The sequence below is a fragment of the Ylistrum balloti genome, unplaced genomic scaffold (assembly GCF_031769215.1).
Source record: "Ylistrum balloti isolate Yb309-2 unplaced genomic scaffold, AGI_CSIRO_Ybal_v1 Utg369656, whole genome shotgun sequence".
NCBI lineage: Eukaryota > Metazoa > Mollusca > Bivalvia > Pectinida > Pectinidae > Ylistrum > Ylistrum balloti.
In genome coordinates this window covers 912648-930221 of record NW_026781909.1, presented here as the reverse complement: position 1 = coordinate 930221, position 17574 = coordinate 912648, and the positions used below count along the sequence as shown (strand labels likewise).

General features: G+C 35.5%; 1 protein-coding gene across 1 annotated transcript in view; it reads right to left on the bottom strand.

Moving 5' to 3' along the window:
- Positions 1 to 739: 739 nt before the first annotated feature.
- Positions 740 to 17574, bottom strand: part of LOC132557523 (uncharacterized) — a 49060-nt gene continuing 32225 nt past the window's right edge. Inside the window, exons 3-4 of the mRNA XM_060222021.1 lie at positions 13353 to 13508; positions 740 to 6196 (exon numbers count right to left, since the gene is read on the bottom strand). Coding sequence (XP_060078004.1) covers positions 5754 to 6196; positions 13353 to 13508 — 599 coding nt within the window. The 3' untranslated portion in view covers positions 740 to 5753. The remainder of the gene's footprint in view (positions 6197 to 13352; positions 13509 to 17574) is intronic.

Here is a 17574-nt window from a genome sequence, read left to right as displayed (position 1 = left end):
TCTAATGTTGTACTCGATTGTGTCCAATGCTGTACTCGATTGTGTCAAATGCTGTACTCGATTGTGTCAAATGCTGTACTCGATTGTGTCCAATGCTGTACTCGATTGTGTCAAATGCTGTACTCGATTGTGTTCAATTCTGTACTCGATTGTATTCAATTCTGTACTCGATTGTGTCTAATGTTGTACTCGCTGGATTCGTTTCCGGTATTTGACCAATCACAAAATCGGTATCTATGAAGGGAACTAACTTGTGTTTCTGTACAGTCAGCGATAACATCCCCGACTCTCCGCTGTTTGTAGGAGGTAGCCGTGGTTTTATTCCTAACAAACCCAAAGGAGTAAAACATTTCCTAATAAGTAAGTGAGCTATATAATTATTCCCCTCCGATAGAAGTGGTTTCTGGTATTTAAGTTATTTTGTTACTCCAGACATCTTATGACAGTCTATTACTAGTACAAACGACTTTTTGCCGTCTCTAACCGAGTTTTGTCTAATAAACATTTTCTGAATCTGATAATTGAATGATTCAGAACATTTTATCCCAGAAACTATCCCAGCTGATCAAGCGTCAAAGTTTTCGTAGTTTTATCATATTACGGTTTGTAGATTCTAAATTTGGCAGGATATTCTCATGTAACGAGGTCAATATAGGTTATACGTTTGATACATAAAGGGGCGAAACGTATATCATAATATAATATCTTAGTGAAAAAATGACAACAAACAAAATTATGCAATTTTTTGCAAACCATACTGAGCATTTTATTCATAATAACTCGGATATATCGGCTTACATTGATGAAATTGTGTGTTAAACAAACAAAAATAATAGTGTTCCATTACATGGAATTCGATCGTAATTGCGACAAACTTTACGAGAGTTATCTCCCTTACATAAAAATATTCAGTGAAATATCGATAAATCCGAACCCAGTAATTCGAAGATTCGATATCAGCTCACCTTATATTTTCCACTGAATATCAACAAAACATCGATCGTCACTTGACAATGAGATAACACGTGACAAACACACACAGTAGTTGATGTATGGAATGAATTAATCACATACTGAGGATCAAATATTGTTCGCAGCATTGTAGTTCTTGTTTTTGTTTAGATAATAACCACAATTAATTTTAACAATCCGTTATTGATTTATAACTTAGAAAGTGACTGGAAAGTTTTTCTTCATTGTTGTTATGATATAATTTCGTGGTTACATTTCCCATTTAAAAGTCTGAATTCTTTAACATTTCTACATAACACTGCTTTTTATCATTTATTTGATATGTTCAAGCACGTGGACCTCATAAACTGAAAAAAAAGATTATCGAAAGCAGGAGCAGACAAGCTTAATTCGATACAAACTTTAAGCCTTACATCTGGTAATGAAAACGCGAAAAATAGGCGATTTTCATTATTAGAGAAAATATCTGGAAGGATGTCAAAGGGGGACTGTGTGGAGATTAGAATTCGGGAACTAAATTGGGGATATGGATGTTTGTATATCTTGGAAATGCATTAGTTACTGAACAAATAGAGGGATCCTTGTATTCCGGAGTTGCTGCTCTGAACATAATACATTGAATTCCACCAAAATGAGAGGAAGTAACTTTTTTGTGAAATCATCAATTTTGAAAGTTTTTAAACATGGTCTTAGATAATACAGAGATTTTTATCTCCGTGGAAGATGCTATCAAGACAAGAACTGGATCTAATTTTTTGGAAGTGAACCCTTCCTATGTTGCTGTCACATCATTGACTAAAATAGTTACAAAAATTTAAACAGCCCAGAAAATAATTCAAAAGGTTTATCTCTCCAACACAATCCCTCTAGGTGGCATGGTATGGAATATAGGTCACTGGCACTTGGTTCAATGGAAACGGGAAACAAATATGGAATGGTAAATTGTAAAGGTATACATAGACATACAGTAAGGTGTTTGGGTTAACAATCATGGTTTAAATGTTTCCCGTATCAGACATGGAAAAAGTAAACAATATCTAAACGGATATTTGAAAAAAAATCATTAAGGGAATGAGATATATAAGACTATACATTTTATCATAATTAATTTTGTTTATAAAAAGATATTAAAAATAACACTTTTCAATATTTAAGACAAGAACAAATTTCAATGAGCGATAATAAGATATGTTCATCTTTATATTACAAACATTGAAAATGACGTGTTTTGAGGCAAACAAAATTAAGGGTAAGATTGGAATCTCAAAAACGTAAAAATAAAAACCGAAAAACCCAAAAAGAATGAAAAGTCAGCAGTCATAAGATTCGGCTTATCCTTGGAAGTTTTAAAATTTGAACGAAACATGTTTTGAATCGAAGTGCATGGAAACATTTCTTTCCCAATCAAGTTGTTGATTCTGTTTCTTCCTTCTTTCATTTCTCTTTCTTTTGTTTTTAAGTAAAGGTAACAGAAACCCACAGATCTTCCTTATGAAAATAATTAAAAAATAAATATTGAACATATAATAAACGGATGAAAAATGCATAAAAATATTACTACGTAATGAAAAAATGTTACTATTTTTTTCTAAAATATCCCTCCAGAAAAAAATATAAAATAATATGGACAGAGATAGTTTTCGTCTTGATGAGTAATGATGAAAAATTGTCAGTGGGACAGTAAACATCGAGCACATACAATAATATAATACATACACTATCATATCTAACCACAAATAACACATACACTTACATAACACACACATAACACATGCGCTATCATATCACACCACAAATAATACATACACTAACATAACACACACATAACACATGCGCTATCATACCACACCACAAATAACACATACACTAACATAACACACACATAACACATGCGCTATCGTATCACACCACAAATAATACATACACTAACATAACACACACATAACACATGCGCTATCGTATCACACCACAAATAACACATACACTAACATAACACACACACATAACACATGCGCTATCATATCACACCACAAATAATACATACACTAACATAACACACACATAACATATGCGCTATCATATCACACCACAAATAATACATACACCAACATAATACATACAAAACAAACTTAACATAACATTGACATAGAACATCTATTGACATAACCCACTCTCTCTATCATAACACACTCTCTAACTTAACACACACATTGACAAAACACACTCGAACATAAAACACTCTCTAACTTAACACACACATTGACAAAACACACTCGAACATAAAACACTCTCTAACTTAACACACACATTGACAAAACACACTCGAACATAAAACACTCTCTAACTTAACACACACATTGACAAAACACACTCGAACATAAAACACTCTCTAACTTAACACACACATTGACAAAACACACTCGAACATAAAACACTCTCTAACTTAACACACACATTGACAAAACACACTCGAACATAAAACACTCTCTAACTTAACACACACATTGACAAAACACACTCGAACATAAAACACTCTCTAACTTAACACACACATTGACAAAACACACTCGAACATAAAACACTCTCTAACTTAACACACACATTGACAAAACACACTCGAACATAAAACACTCTCTAACTTAACACACACATTGACAAAACACACTCGAACATAAAACACTCTCTAACTTAACACACACATTGACAAAACACACTCGAACATAAAACACTCTCTAACACAACACACACATTGACATAACACACTCTCTAACACAACACACACTCTCTAACACAACGCACACATTGACATATCACACTCTCTAACACAACACACACATTGACATAACACACATACATTAACGTAATGTACACTCTAACATAACACACATTAACCTAGGCAACGTAATTCCCAATAAAGTAAATAGACAGGGCTAAAGTGATGATGGAAAATTGAGGATGTCATTTCAAGCATTTCGTGAATTTGACTTTTGACTTTTTTTCAAACATTTTCCCTTGTTAAGACCTAGTAGACGAAAACTAAATCTCATCAAAATGTAGGATGATTGTTAACATTCATCAGTTCCATATAATTTAAAACAAAGCAAAATAAAATCTCTAGAGTTTGTAAAGATGGAAATATGAAATAACAACAAATGGTTTGGTAAATATTTCTTACCCTATCAATAGCATAAATCTAATTTTTAAAATCAGATAAATGGGTGAGTTGTAATGTCAAAAACAGATAAATGGGTGAGTTGTAATTTCAAAAACAGATAAATGGGTGAGTTGTAATGTCAAAATCAGATAAATGGGTGAGTTGTAATGTCAAAATCAGATAAATGGGTGAGTTATAATGTCAAAAACAGATAAATGGGTGAGTTGTAATGTCAAAAACAGATAAATGGGTGAGTTGTAATGTCAAAAACAGATAAATGGAGGAGATCTAAAGTCAGAAACAGATAAATGGAGGAGATCTAAAGTTAGAAACAGATAAATGGATGGGTTTGTATTGAAAATTTTAAGAAAAGATGATGTGTCCAATCCCACCATGTTTAATATCTAAAGTTAGAATAGCTTTCCTTTAAAAACAAATGGAAATGTGAAATTAAATCACACTTTGTGCGGGAGGGAAAAAAACTTAACAAAAATAAAGATTCATGAATGACATCAACTTCACATGTCTATCGCCATCAATGAACCATGACGTTATCCATAAAAGTTTGTAAAATTGTGATCAATTTGATTCCACAACTATTCAATATTCTGGTTTAAACAAGTCACTATGAGATAAAACCATACACATTCTCCTTTTGGTTAATGTTCTTGTCGCTTGATATTTTCAAGACAACTCCTACAACAAGATAAACCTTAGTTCTATGACAACACAAGGAAAGCAAGTGCTTTATGGATCTCAATGTGGAAGAATATTAAATTAAAATTGAAAAAAAATATGCACTTTGCAGGATGATTTAGAGTTCTGTGTACTTTGAGAGGATGAACTTTACAAAAATCAGGTTAAACCTAATTTAAGTCAATCTATGACACATTGGGAAGTAAATAGGTTCACACAGGAAACAGCAGACAGAACATCACTCCATTCAAATCAGCTCTGTTATTGACACTTTTGTATCACAATACAATAAACATCACAAACGATGTAATCATGTGGAGTTGGTAGCAACACTCCATCGATGTGAAAACGAAAAAGACAGTCATGGTCTGAAAAGCGTTTGTCATGTATGATGAAAAGCTGTATGATTAGACATATATAGTTGTATGTAATTAGAAGGTAACATTTGTATAGCACTAAAACTTAGTGTGAAATTTCAATATTATCACGTCATTTACACAAGCACAGCATAAAAATAGACAGTCATTCAAGATCTAACATGAACACTTTAGGATTTGTTCTCATCATTTTAGACAAATGATCGGGGTCATGAAGTCTGGACAAAACGATATGATTTCACAACCAGTTTTAGAAAACAGCCGCTATTAGTTCCAGAATCTCACAGGTAACACCAAATACTATTTCCGGGCACTGAAAATTGTTGACGTCAAATCCGCCTTGTACATGGGTTGGTTTTTTCCGTAGATTGTTTAAATGTCATGTTCAAAAGCATATACAAAGTGCGTTTTGTTCACCCAAAGTTCAGTTTTGGTTACCATAAACACAATACTTTACACGTCACTTCCGCTGCACATTTGCACACGATACTGGTCGTGACTAGCAAGATTTTGGACACGTGAGCAAATCACGACAACAATGTGTTGTCCTTTAGTTAGAGCATGCATTTTACACTGCATTCATTCTGGTGGTTTTGTTGGTCACACTGGGTGATAAGTTGTGATTTTCCCGTCTCTAGGGAGGGATACTCCGCCTTGTAGCTGTCAGATGAAGAAAATTCCCCACCCTTGTGAAATGATTCAGGCTGTGGTGGGTATGTGACCCCTTCCTCTACTGGAACCCCCGGGGCAGGTACAGAATTCTGTTGCGTCATTGGGATGTATGTATTATCTCCCGGGCCTTCATCCCCAGGCTGGAGCTCAGCACACAGTAACAGCAGTTTGGTTGCCCCGACAGCCAGAGCGAGGACCCCTCCTAAGCCCCCAACAAGAAGGGACCACGGGAAGTGGTATATGTTACGGGAATTGTCCAAGCGGATGCGCGCATACGTACTTAGGTCCGCTGTCCAGTGTCCTATTACGGACAGCATAAGGAAGCCTGAAAAACACAAGAAGAAGAGTAAGTGAATGCATTCTCTCAATGGGGGTGAATGACTTTACACGAAAGGTCAGTTACGCACTCTTGGTAGCAGAGACGAGTCCTATCTTAAGAGAAAACACTCTACCTTGATTGCTTCAGTGTATATAACTGCACAAACATTCCCTACAGGCATTGTAAACAGAGAAAAAGACTTTCAGATGGAGATCCTGTGTATCATTCATTACTTCTATAGACTTTGCAGTTCAAAAAGGTACAGACACCAAAAAGAAGACAATCATCCTCTCAGTATGAATATTACGCCACAGAAACAGGGGTTAACAGAATCTTTTATACCCTGGGAGGTGAAACAGGCGAATTACAAACCGAGGGAAAAGAAGATTAAATTAGCAAACATGAGGCTTATCAAGTTTTCCCCAGGATTAGATCCCCATTTCACCAACAAAGTGTGCATTACTTCTCTCTTAATCTGCTGGCTTTATTAGGTTCTATCATGATTTTTGTTGTTGCCCCAGTGCTTCGACGTCATATCATTGTTAATTGTGGCGATTAATAGTGACGTCATTCATTGTTAATTGTGACGTCATGTCATTATTAATTGTTACATCATATCATTGTAAATTGTGACGTCATATCATTGTTAATTGTTACGTCATATAATTGCTTATTGTGACGTCATATCATTGTAAATTGTGACGTCATATTATTGTACCAACAAAGTAATACCCCTGGTCAATCTCAATCCTACGGTGAGAAATGCCTGTCCAGCGTAAAAAGAAAGCGTTACCCCATTCCTAGCAACCACAGGATCACTCTGAAACGTATGTGAGAAAACCTTCCTCACTGCTAATATCGTAGGGTGGAAAGTATCTTATATATAACAGCGCCGTTAATCCGGTTATCCAGCTCATAGCCAAAAATAACAAACTGTTGGTTTATCTGTAGAAAATATCAGCAGTATCAATGTCATGTTTGTGGATGTCCTACAACATGGACCTCTGCTTCAACAGTCTCTTCATATTACACGTGTTATATAATCACATTACTACAGATAATATGGAGGAAAAGAAAGGAAAATGATCGGAACCGTTGTCATGGAAACTAATTCATTTTTCTTCCAGATTGATTGCAAAATTAGAAAATCGACAAAAGCGCCCTATAATTTAATCTAATCTCCATTTCTCAATTTAATTCCAAACGCCAGAACACGCTCTGTTTTCTTTTGAATTGGGGTCAGATGACATTGGAACAGCATCGGTGACTAATCATGAAACCGAGTCCTAGAAATCCAGAAAGAAAATGTTCAATTGAAGTGAATTTTATTAATCAGTTTGGTTTTTAAAACATTGAAATTTGTGATTTATTTTTCACAGCATCGTCAATAAGACGGTCGGAAGAACGAGGAGTTGCAATATTTGAAACACCTTTACAATACTAGTTTCACTGTCATTTCTCCGCTGAAATGATTGGTTGAACTTTAAGGTTTTTTGTCCTCGTTAAGATAATCGAACGATGACTGTTTCAGCGTACGACGGAGTAGCATACCAGAGAGAAATGTTGTGCTTGTCTGCACCACTCTGTCAATTCTATCCGCCATAACAATGATCAAGGTCCTCAACCTTATACTGCTGTCTTACCTCGATAATAATTTGATTTAAATAAGACATCATTCTCTATCGACAGAGTTTTCCGTAAAGTAGAACAGCCACTTGTACGACGGTGAGCCGTCACCGTTTTAAATCCAACTAATGACGTTGGTCAAACGCTTGATGACATTCTTTGACCTTTAAAACACAATTCTTATACATTTAATCGAAGCATTGCCATACAGAGATAAACTTTTCGTCTGAAATTTTTTTCCCCACAAGACGTTGTTAAAGCAAAATATGACTAAAAACTCAATACCTACTGTACAATTTTTCTTTTTTTCCCAAATTTTATAAGTTAATAAGTTCTAATGATAACGTTTCATGGAAACTCTTTTGATATTCTCCACAGAATGAATCTCCTCTGAGAAGGCAGTGTTTTTATCGGGAGATGACGTATCCCAAAGTCCTTAAAATATGACGTCATACTCGCGGATGGTGATTTTCTGGGTTGTATATCGATTGCCCCCACTTTACAATTCTACTATGATCAAAGGCTCATGACAAACTCTATCAGTAGTGCCCTGCTGTCCGTTCGTGAAAGAAATGACAATGGGTTCCTTTAATAGTGTCAGTTGCATTGTAAATATAATTACCATGTGATGCACGGATTATTTTTCTTCGTTTTCAGATTAAAACCAAACACATAAACAAAACCTTCCCATTACATGTTGTCTAATCACATTCATGTTGTCTGATCACATTACCTGTTGAAATAATATCCTCATCTCCATCTTTGTGACGGGTCAGATTTTCTGCTGTCTGAGTTTTGATGTGAAAATCTCGTTTTGATTCGTTTTGTTAGCAAAAGAGCACATATTTGAGTAGCTTTTTGATATTTCTTTTTATCAAAATACAAAGCTGTTACCATGGAAACAAAATACAATCTGGTAACAGTTATTACTGAACATATGTTTTTTTGACCTTATATATTAGATGGCGACTCAATCTTGATATTTTGTAGAGTCGGTATTTTGTCACAAACTCTGCCGGTTTTTAATTTCCTGAAAACCTAATATTTTTTCTTTTTGATTACTGATTGTCAAGCCAAGAAACTGGCTAATATCCCTTGTTGCTTCTACTTGTCTTGTAGTGAACAAGCACGACATTTCTGTTGCGAGTCTTCAAATCGATTTTTAGATAGAAAAAAGGAAAACTCCTCGGTTGCAGATCCCATTAAACACTAGGAATTTTGCTAATGGGTCCACGTTTGTTATGCAACCCAATATGGAGCGAGTCTGTGTGCCATCATCTGTTTTAATTTTCAAACGTTAATTAGAAAGATGCCTTTCTGACGGAGAACCTGCATTTTCCTTCTAGGATTTTTCCAAATATAATTTGTGTGACAAAAAGCTCTCGTTCTCTCTCTTCTCATTCTCGTTTAGGTGGTGACCATTCCAGAAATTTAATGATAACTGGATATAAAAACACAGTCATAAAAATTCAATTAACAAAAACTGATATTTTTTATCTCTGTATTCAGAGTTGATAATCAATCCGTACGTTTTGCTTCGTGTCTTACCGTGGAAAACACTCAGTACTATTTTTTCCAAACACCTCGGCGTTACGACATTCAATCAGTATAAAGCTGTCAACTTTGGTGCCTTTTAAAACATTAGCTATCGAAAATTTCCATACCATAACACAAAAATCACAAGAAAAAAAACCGTGATTTCATATGAAGAGCCGCTGAGTCAGCATTTCCTAGCAGAAACAAGTCATTTGTACAGTCCACCTAAAAACAGCACAAACTATAAAAAGTTTGTATATCTAACTCAGTGTCTCTGGTCATATTACGTTAAAATTGTTATCAATTCATTGGCGGGATGTGGGTGGGGGCAGGGTCTGGTAAAGAAACTTTTATAGTGCTATCACACTGAATGTAATAACCTGGATGCCTTGGCATGAAATCCCACTCTATGATATTATGTTAATTTCACAGAAATGATCCCTCGCACACCTGGTGAGCTAATTTTAGTGACTAAAAGTCTAAGAGGGCCCCTATCAAATTCAAAGACTGAAACTTAATAATATATAATTCTACAACGGATTAAGATGACTTCGACACATTTGTAGTTTCATTTTCTGTTTATTTATTCATTGTTTTTTTTTTTTTTTGTTTTTGTTTTTTCTTTTTATTTGTTATTATGCAGGAAAATGAACATCTTTTATTACATTTTTCAGAATGACTTTCTGCATTCGACTGAATAATAACAGCACGATAGTGAGTAGATTGGAGGGAATACGGAATGTAAAAAATATTCGAAAACAGTGCTAGCTCAAAACAAAACCTCACTGAAAAAGACCATGATTCACGATTTCAACTTTAATCGTTGAAAATAATGTATTACATTTATCATGTCGACCACACATTCCTTCACTCGAAGGAGAGAAATAAACTAACAGCCCTTTAACAGTTTTCAAACTTCTACCAAAAATAGGTTGATACACAATTAGACTCCTGTTATACAGTTCTATACCACGAGAAATTTTACTAAGTGTCGCCATATACAAAAGACTTTAAAAGTTATATGACATTTTGGCAAATGGAGAGTCATAAAATGGCGGAAAGCGCCTGCCATGTTCTGTAGAAAGCCGATAATTGAAAGCTATCTGAGGACAGTCTTCGCATTTGACGTAGTTTCCCTTCAAGAGCTGGCACGAGATGGTGGTAAGGCGGCCATTAGACACACACAATTAAGCTGCGACAAATATTTATCGATCGTCGTTTCAACAGGAAATTAAAATCGGAGTTTCAGATTTTCTCTAATTATAGTTTAATACCAGAGTTTGCAGCTTACAGTGCCGAATCTCTGCTGCAAAACAGCAGTGTTACATCCTGTGGACTACTTTTCACAGCGGAGACGTCATATGGTGTCTATTAACGTCGTAAAAAGACCAGAAATGTTCGCACCGAATACCTACGCGACAACACCGGTAGATGAAAGGCTTTTCCGACAATAACCAATCTAACGAGATGTTGGCAATGTCCTTTTATCCCATTTCCGTATTCAGTCTCAATTAGTCCGGACGGTTTATTGCGGGATGCAATCAAAAACCTTTTTACTTGTCACCAGGATTAACCAAGTTTACACGATTGGAGAAACGAATCAGGTGTGTACGGTGGTGAACTCGCACATATGTTTACAAAGTTATCATCTGGTGGAAATATTCGCATTTCCAAATAGAAAATCTGTCTGTAACATCGAGGAATAGAAATTGAATGACGTCGTCAACTGTGCGAGTAAAGGAAATGACACTTAACTGTCTGCAGAAAATGATAACTTCATCTTTACTTCCAGGAAGGCGCTGACCAATTCAATTATTTAATTGACAGTCTATTCTGAAAGACTAATAAATGTAACAAAATGTACTTATAGAGAGCATTCGAAACTTTTAAAGCCTGTTACACTAGCGATGTATCTCGGTTGGACTAAATCGGAACACAACGGCGAGAAAATCGGCGGAGTTTCGTCGTGATTACGCAAAAAAAAAACTGCCGATGTTGCACTTATGTTCTCGTTGTGATATCGCCGTCCTGCCGATGTGAAAGTCAATGTGCTACTGAAAATCACTTTTCCTACACCTGGATTTTAGCGATGCACGCGGTGTGGTATCCTCCAAAACGGTACATATCGGCAGGACTACGGTATCACATAGTTTCCGGTATGGTTGACCCATTACAAGGCGCTGCTGATGCTATGCCGACAGTTAACGAAGTCATACGAAGTCCCGCTGCTCGCTCCGGCTGCGTCACGGCAGAAATCTTTGAGAAAGTTTCAAACAAAATTCTAACGTCGCCTGCCGTTGCTCATTTTGTTGTCTATGATATAACACTATCTGCCGTTAATAATGATGCAGTATCGTCGCGCTCCTGAACTGTACCGATCCCACAAACCTCCGACGAGGTAAATCGGCTACGTATAACATCGCATTTACAATGTTATATCTATCAAAGAAGCTACGTACTAGTATATCGAACAAGACCTTATCCTTATTTTCAACATAGTTTAAAACCCCATTCCAAATGTATTCACCCTATAAAACTTTTTATCCTGCAACTGGCGCCGCCATTGTTGAAATACACCTGCCAATTATATTTTGATGTATTTGGCAGAGACGGCTATATTTTAGCACGCACGGTAATTCGACAGAATTACTCACTGAAATTACTTAAATATTACGTTTAAAAACATAAAAAGTTGTTGAAGTAGGCGATTTTACATGTTGTAATGAACAAGTTAATTGATGAAAATTAACAAAATCGCAGTTACATCCGATGAAGTTTGGAACTATATTTCCGCGCGGAGCAATTATTCTGGCGTCCGTCATCAGGCAAAGTTCAGCGTAACGTCAATGTCAGGTAAACTTGGATTGAAGAACAAATCAATAGTCGGATTTTCAATTATTGTTGCATGATACATAGATAACATGGTAAGTGTCTTATGACTTGGGACAGAAAGGCAAAAGTCGTCATAATAGCTCCTCTGAGCTGATGTTACATAATTCATTGTATACGACAGAAAATAAAATATCTTGTATCTTGTACGTCATACAGCTGTTTCGTCCTTCTAGGACTCGTCAGTGATGCTACATCATACAGCTGTTTCGTCCTTCAAGGACTCGTCAGAGATATCACATCATACAGCTGTTTCGTCCTTCAAGGACTCGTCAGAGATGTTACATTATACAGCTGTTTCGTTCTTCTAGGACCCGTCAGAGATGTTACATCATACAGCTGTTTCGTTCTCCTAGGACTCGTCAGAGATGTTACATCATACAGCTGTTCGTCCTTCAAGGACTCGTCAGAGATGTTACATCATACAGATGTTTCGTCCTTCAAGGATTCGTCAGTGATGCTACATCATACAGCTGTTTCGACTTTCTAGGACTCGTCAGAGATGTTACATCATACAGCTGTTTCGTCCTTCAAGGACTCGTCAGAGATGTTACATCATGCAGCTGTTTCGTCCTTCAAGGACTCGTCAGAGATGTTACATTATACAGCTGTTTCGTCCTTCTAGGACTCGTCAGTGAAACTAAGGATCTAAACTTTAAACTTAGGAGGCGACTGAAGAAAATTCTAAGTGACCATAACAAAAAAAAGTTAAAATCTAGATAAGGATCTGGTCCCATATTTCAATGAATTTCGTAACTTAACGTCAATGACATGCGTATATTTCGTATGAATTGACCTTACGGACTAAAAAATTCACCAGCATTATCTTCCACTTGCAATCTCAAAGATTTCACAAATACACAGGGTGAATAGCACCTCTCAAAATAGCAATCTCCGATCCAAATGAAGCGAGCACATTCACATACTTTTACTAATTTATCCAAAACCTTAATAAATATGCGAATTTACTAATTTTTTCAAAGATAAAAGATAAAAGACGAAAAAAACTTTGATAAAGTGTCACGGTGTCTGGAGATTTATCTTAACTTTCTATTTGAAATTCTAATTTCTAATTATAATTCCAAAGTCGGATACATTTACATATAATTACCTGAAGACACAAACGCAATTGCGGATCCAAGGTTGAAGCGTCTTTTGTGTCGTGGCAGACGACAGCTCAACGTGACACAGGTGAATCCAATGATGCAGAAAAATACGGCAAAGGTCACGATCACTTGACCCCAAACTCGGAGAGCGTACTGCGGCTCTGTAACGATAATAAGATGAACAATATAGTTAATCACGTAACAAAACACCAAATTCTGATCGAAAACTACACCAGAGAAAACCAGAGATAACAGGAGGCCAGCCATCACCCTTTTATCCTGGTGACCTCGTGTGATGGCGGTTAATACAACCCGATTTTCCTAAAGGGAGATAACCATGAAAATATTTATAATGACATAAGCGTAATGTATAAATGTATAAATTACATATTGTTTAATGTATGTTGTATTTACAGATTCGGTATTATGTGATGGAATGAGATTACAACATTGAATCATAACCATAACCACAATCATATATAGATCATATATAGATCATGTTAAGGTCATGTTAAGGTCATGTTAAGGTCGTGTTTAGATCGTGTAAAGATCATATATAGATCATGTTAAGGTCATGTAAAGATCATATATAGATCATGTAAAGATCATATATATATCATGTTAAGGTCATGTAAAGATCATATATAGATCATGTAAAGATCATATATAGATCACGTTAAGGCCAAGTTAAGGTCTTGCTTAGATCATGTAAATATCATATATAGATCACGTTAAGGTCATGTAAAGATCATATATAGATCATGTTAAGGTCATGTTAAGGTCATGTAAATATCATATATAGATCATGTTAAGGTCATGTTTAGATCATGTAAAGATCATATATAGATCATGTTAAGGTCATGTTAAGGTCTTGTTTAGATCATGTAAATATCATATATAGATCACGTTAAGGTCATGTTAAGGCCATGTTAAGGTCTTGTTTAGATCATGTAAATATCATATATAGATCATGTTAAGGTCATGTTTAGATCATGTAAAGATCATATATAGATCATGTTAAGGTCATGTTAAGGTCATGTTTAGATCATGTAAAGATCATATATAGATCACGTTAAGGTCATGTTAAGGTCGTGTTTAGATCATGTAAAGATCATATATAGATCATATATAGGTCATGTTAAGGTCGTGTTTAGATCATGTAAAGATCATATATAGATCATGTTAAGGTCTTGTTTAGATCATGTAAAGATCATACATAGATCATGTTAAGGTCATGTTAAGGTCGTGTTTAGATCATGTAAAGATCATATATAGATCATGTTAAGGTCATGTTAAGGTCATGTTAAGGTCGTGTTTAGATCGTGTAAAGATCATATATAGATCATGTTAAGGTCATGTTAAGGTCTTGTTTAGATCATGTAAAGATCATATATAGATCATGTTAAGGTCATGTTAAGGTCATGTTTAGATCATGTAAAGATCATATATAGATCATGTTAAGGTCATGTTAAGGTCATGTTAAGGTCATGTAAAGATCATATATAGATCATGTTAAGGTCATGTTAAGGTCATGTTAAGGTCTTGTTTAGATCATGTAAAGATCATATATAGATCATGTTAAGGTCATGTTAAGGTCGTGTTTAGATCATGTAAAGATCATATATAGATCATGTTAAGGCCATGTTTAGAGATCTGTTGGAGAAAATGCCTCCTCAAAAAGCAAAAAAGAGGTATGATTAAATATATCTTATTTAAATAAAAAATATTCGTGGTGGATGTTTGTTAGGTTTATCTCCCATGAAACAGCCAAGACAAAACTGAGGAGGGACGTTTTAAAGTAAAATGTAGCTACCTTACTAAACAACATAAGGAGGTCCGCCGCATGCTATTTAATGTAAATAAGATAATGACTTACAATGACAGTTCATACTAAAGAGAAAACGTGTATATCTTGCTTTAATCATTTATTCACATAAAAACCTCGTGAATTTTACCTCAGTATTGATGTAAATCCCCCCACCCCCACCCTCAAACACAAAAACAAAACAAAAACAAAAAAAAAAGATATTTGATTTCAGACTGAACGGTCCATCGACGTTCTCTTACATAGCGATGACAACAGGTTACAATATAATAAGAGTGCTTCACTCTCACTGCAAAAAACCTCATATCAACTCGTTGGATATAACGTGAAATTTAACATCAGAAACAGAACTCATTGCATATATTTTCTTGTCCGATAAAAGACGATGAAAAACACGAAACGGATAAAAATGTATAGCTTATCGATGACTGAGTGAATTGCTCAAAGGTCACCAAGCAATGCTTTAGTCACAACACAAGCGTAAAGGTAAATGAAAACGAAAAAAAATCGATGTTGATGTCTCAAGTGGCTTTTTCTCATCCTGAGACAAGAAAAGTGAATTGTCTTTAATCGAGAATTCTTTACTGGAATGGTTCCCATGGCAACTAATGGCATCGGAAGAAATGTAAACGACACCCTCATGTTAATCTCGGGCTCTAAATAATACCTATATACTTGCTCCATGCCAAAGATTAGAGAAAGAACTTATATAAAATGTTCCTATGCTCGTACTTGTACTCCCATTAATGATCATACCCGCATTGTAATTTCTATTAGTGTAAATACCGTTTTTTTCAAAATGAAGCTATTTCATATTATTGGTAAAAATGTTTTTTTTTTAACATTTTGCAACAAAGATGTCATGTTTACAACGCAATAATTTACAAAACGTTTACTATTTTTGATCATGTCCATATATATACTAGATCTACAGTAATACACAGTGTATACGACGTCCCAGCCTTTTTGTCTAATATCGACACATTCAAACTATAGAAACAACTACACTGTTAATGGGTGTCATATAGAGCACTTCCGGTACGCTCTTTGAAGGCAGCTTCCGGCTTCTAAGAGAAAGAAGCGCTCGAGAGATCGACTGAACATGATTACGTGCTTAACACGCAAGTCGATCACTTTAACAGCTGAATAGCATGCGATATAAATGCGAGACTATCATTTCCATTCTAAAACGGATCGTACCGTTTCTATACATCTGATTTCGCTCTACGTTTAGGAAGCTGGGCATGAATAAGAGACAGTTGATACCGTCCCCCGGGATTGGGGATTATCCACAGTACAAAGACCGATCTTCAGATCTAAACTGATACAGTGACGGAAATGTATAAACACTAATCCGTTTAATGGTAGCATTGATTGTCATGGATAACGCAGTGTTCACTTAAAGCAGGCTAATGTATGCTAACCACTCAAAAAAAAAGCTTGGAGCATCGTTTACGTTAAACCTAAAAATAGGAGAAAATAGTATCCAGAAACTTTACCTATCAAATCAACGACTCGTTAAGCTAATGAAGCTGCATAAATAACGGTTTTCATGTTTATCCAACCTATCGGTGCTGAAGGTGTGAACTGATGTGTATACCATACCTTTGTTGAAGGTGTAAATTGATGGGAGACCATACCTTTATAATCATGTATTGATTTTACCAGCTCTGTTATTATGTTCCTCTTTGGCAAGGACAAATAGCAATCGTTAAAATGTCCACAGCTACTATTTACCATACCGCCAACATTTCATGTAATTTTCTATAATATTGTGTGACCGGCATCATTTAATACAGCCTTCATCGTTCGAGGACACTGTTTACAATGAACTTTGTTGATGATATAACCATAGCAACGACATTGTTGTGCCACAAGCTGAATGTATGGAATAAAAAGTATTTGAATAAACTCTCTCTGTTCTGTAGCATTTTCGACTCTCGTCGTGTTTTGCCGTAGATAACTCGTTACCATTTTATCAGAATATTACAACGGAAGTGGAATCTATTATTTGCAGCCAACCCTTATTAATATCAATACTGGCTCACCAAACAAGCTGAAAAGATTACAACTAACACATGTCGTGTGCCAACATTTATTTGTCCAGATGTTAAATAAAGTAATGACATCATGTTTTTTTATACCATGATCTCAGTGTGAGAGATTGATACATGTTAAACTAAATCTAATACATAATGATATCAGCATCCATTAAAATCTATAAAATGCTATCTGTGTTTGACTTCTCTCCTTCCCAATAAAATTGGTCGACGATATCGTGATTCTGAACCGTAAAGAGAAGTGGCTAGTTTCTATATCTTTTTGAAAGTACTACACCGACCAAAAAAGTAGGAAGATTTAAGTCCCACTGTTATGTGTTCAGGACTTCAGTCCCAGTGTTA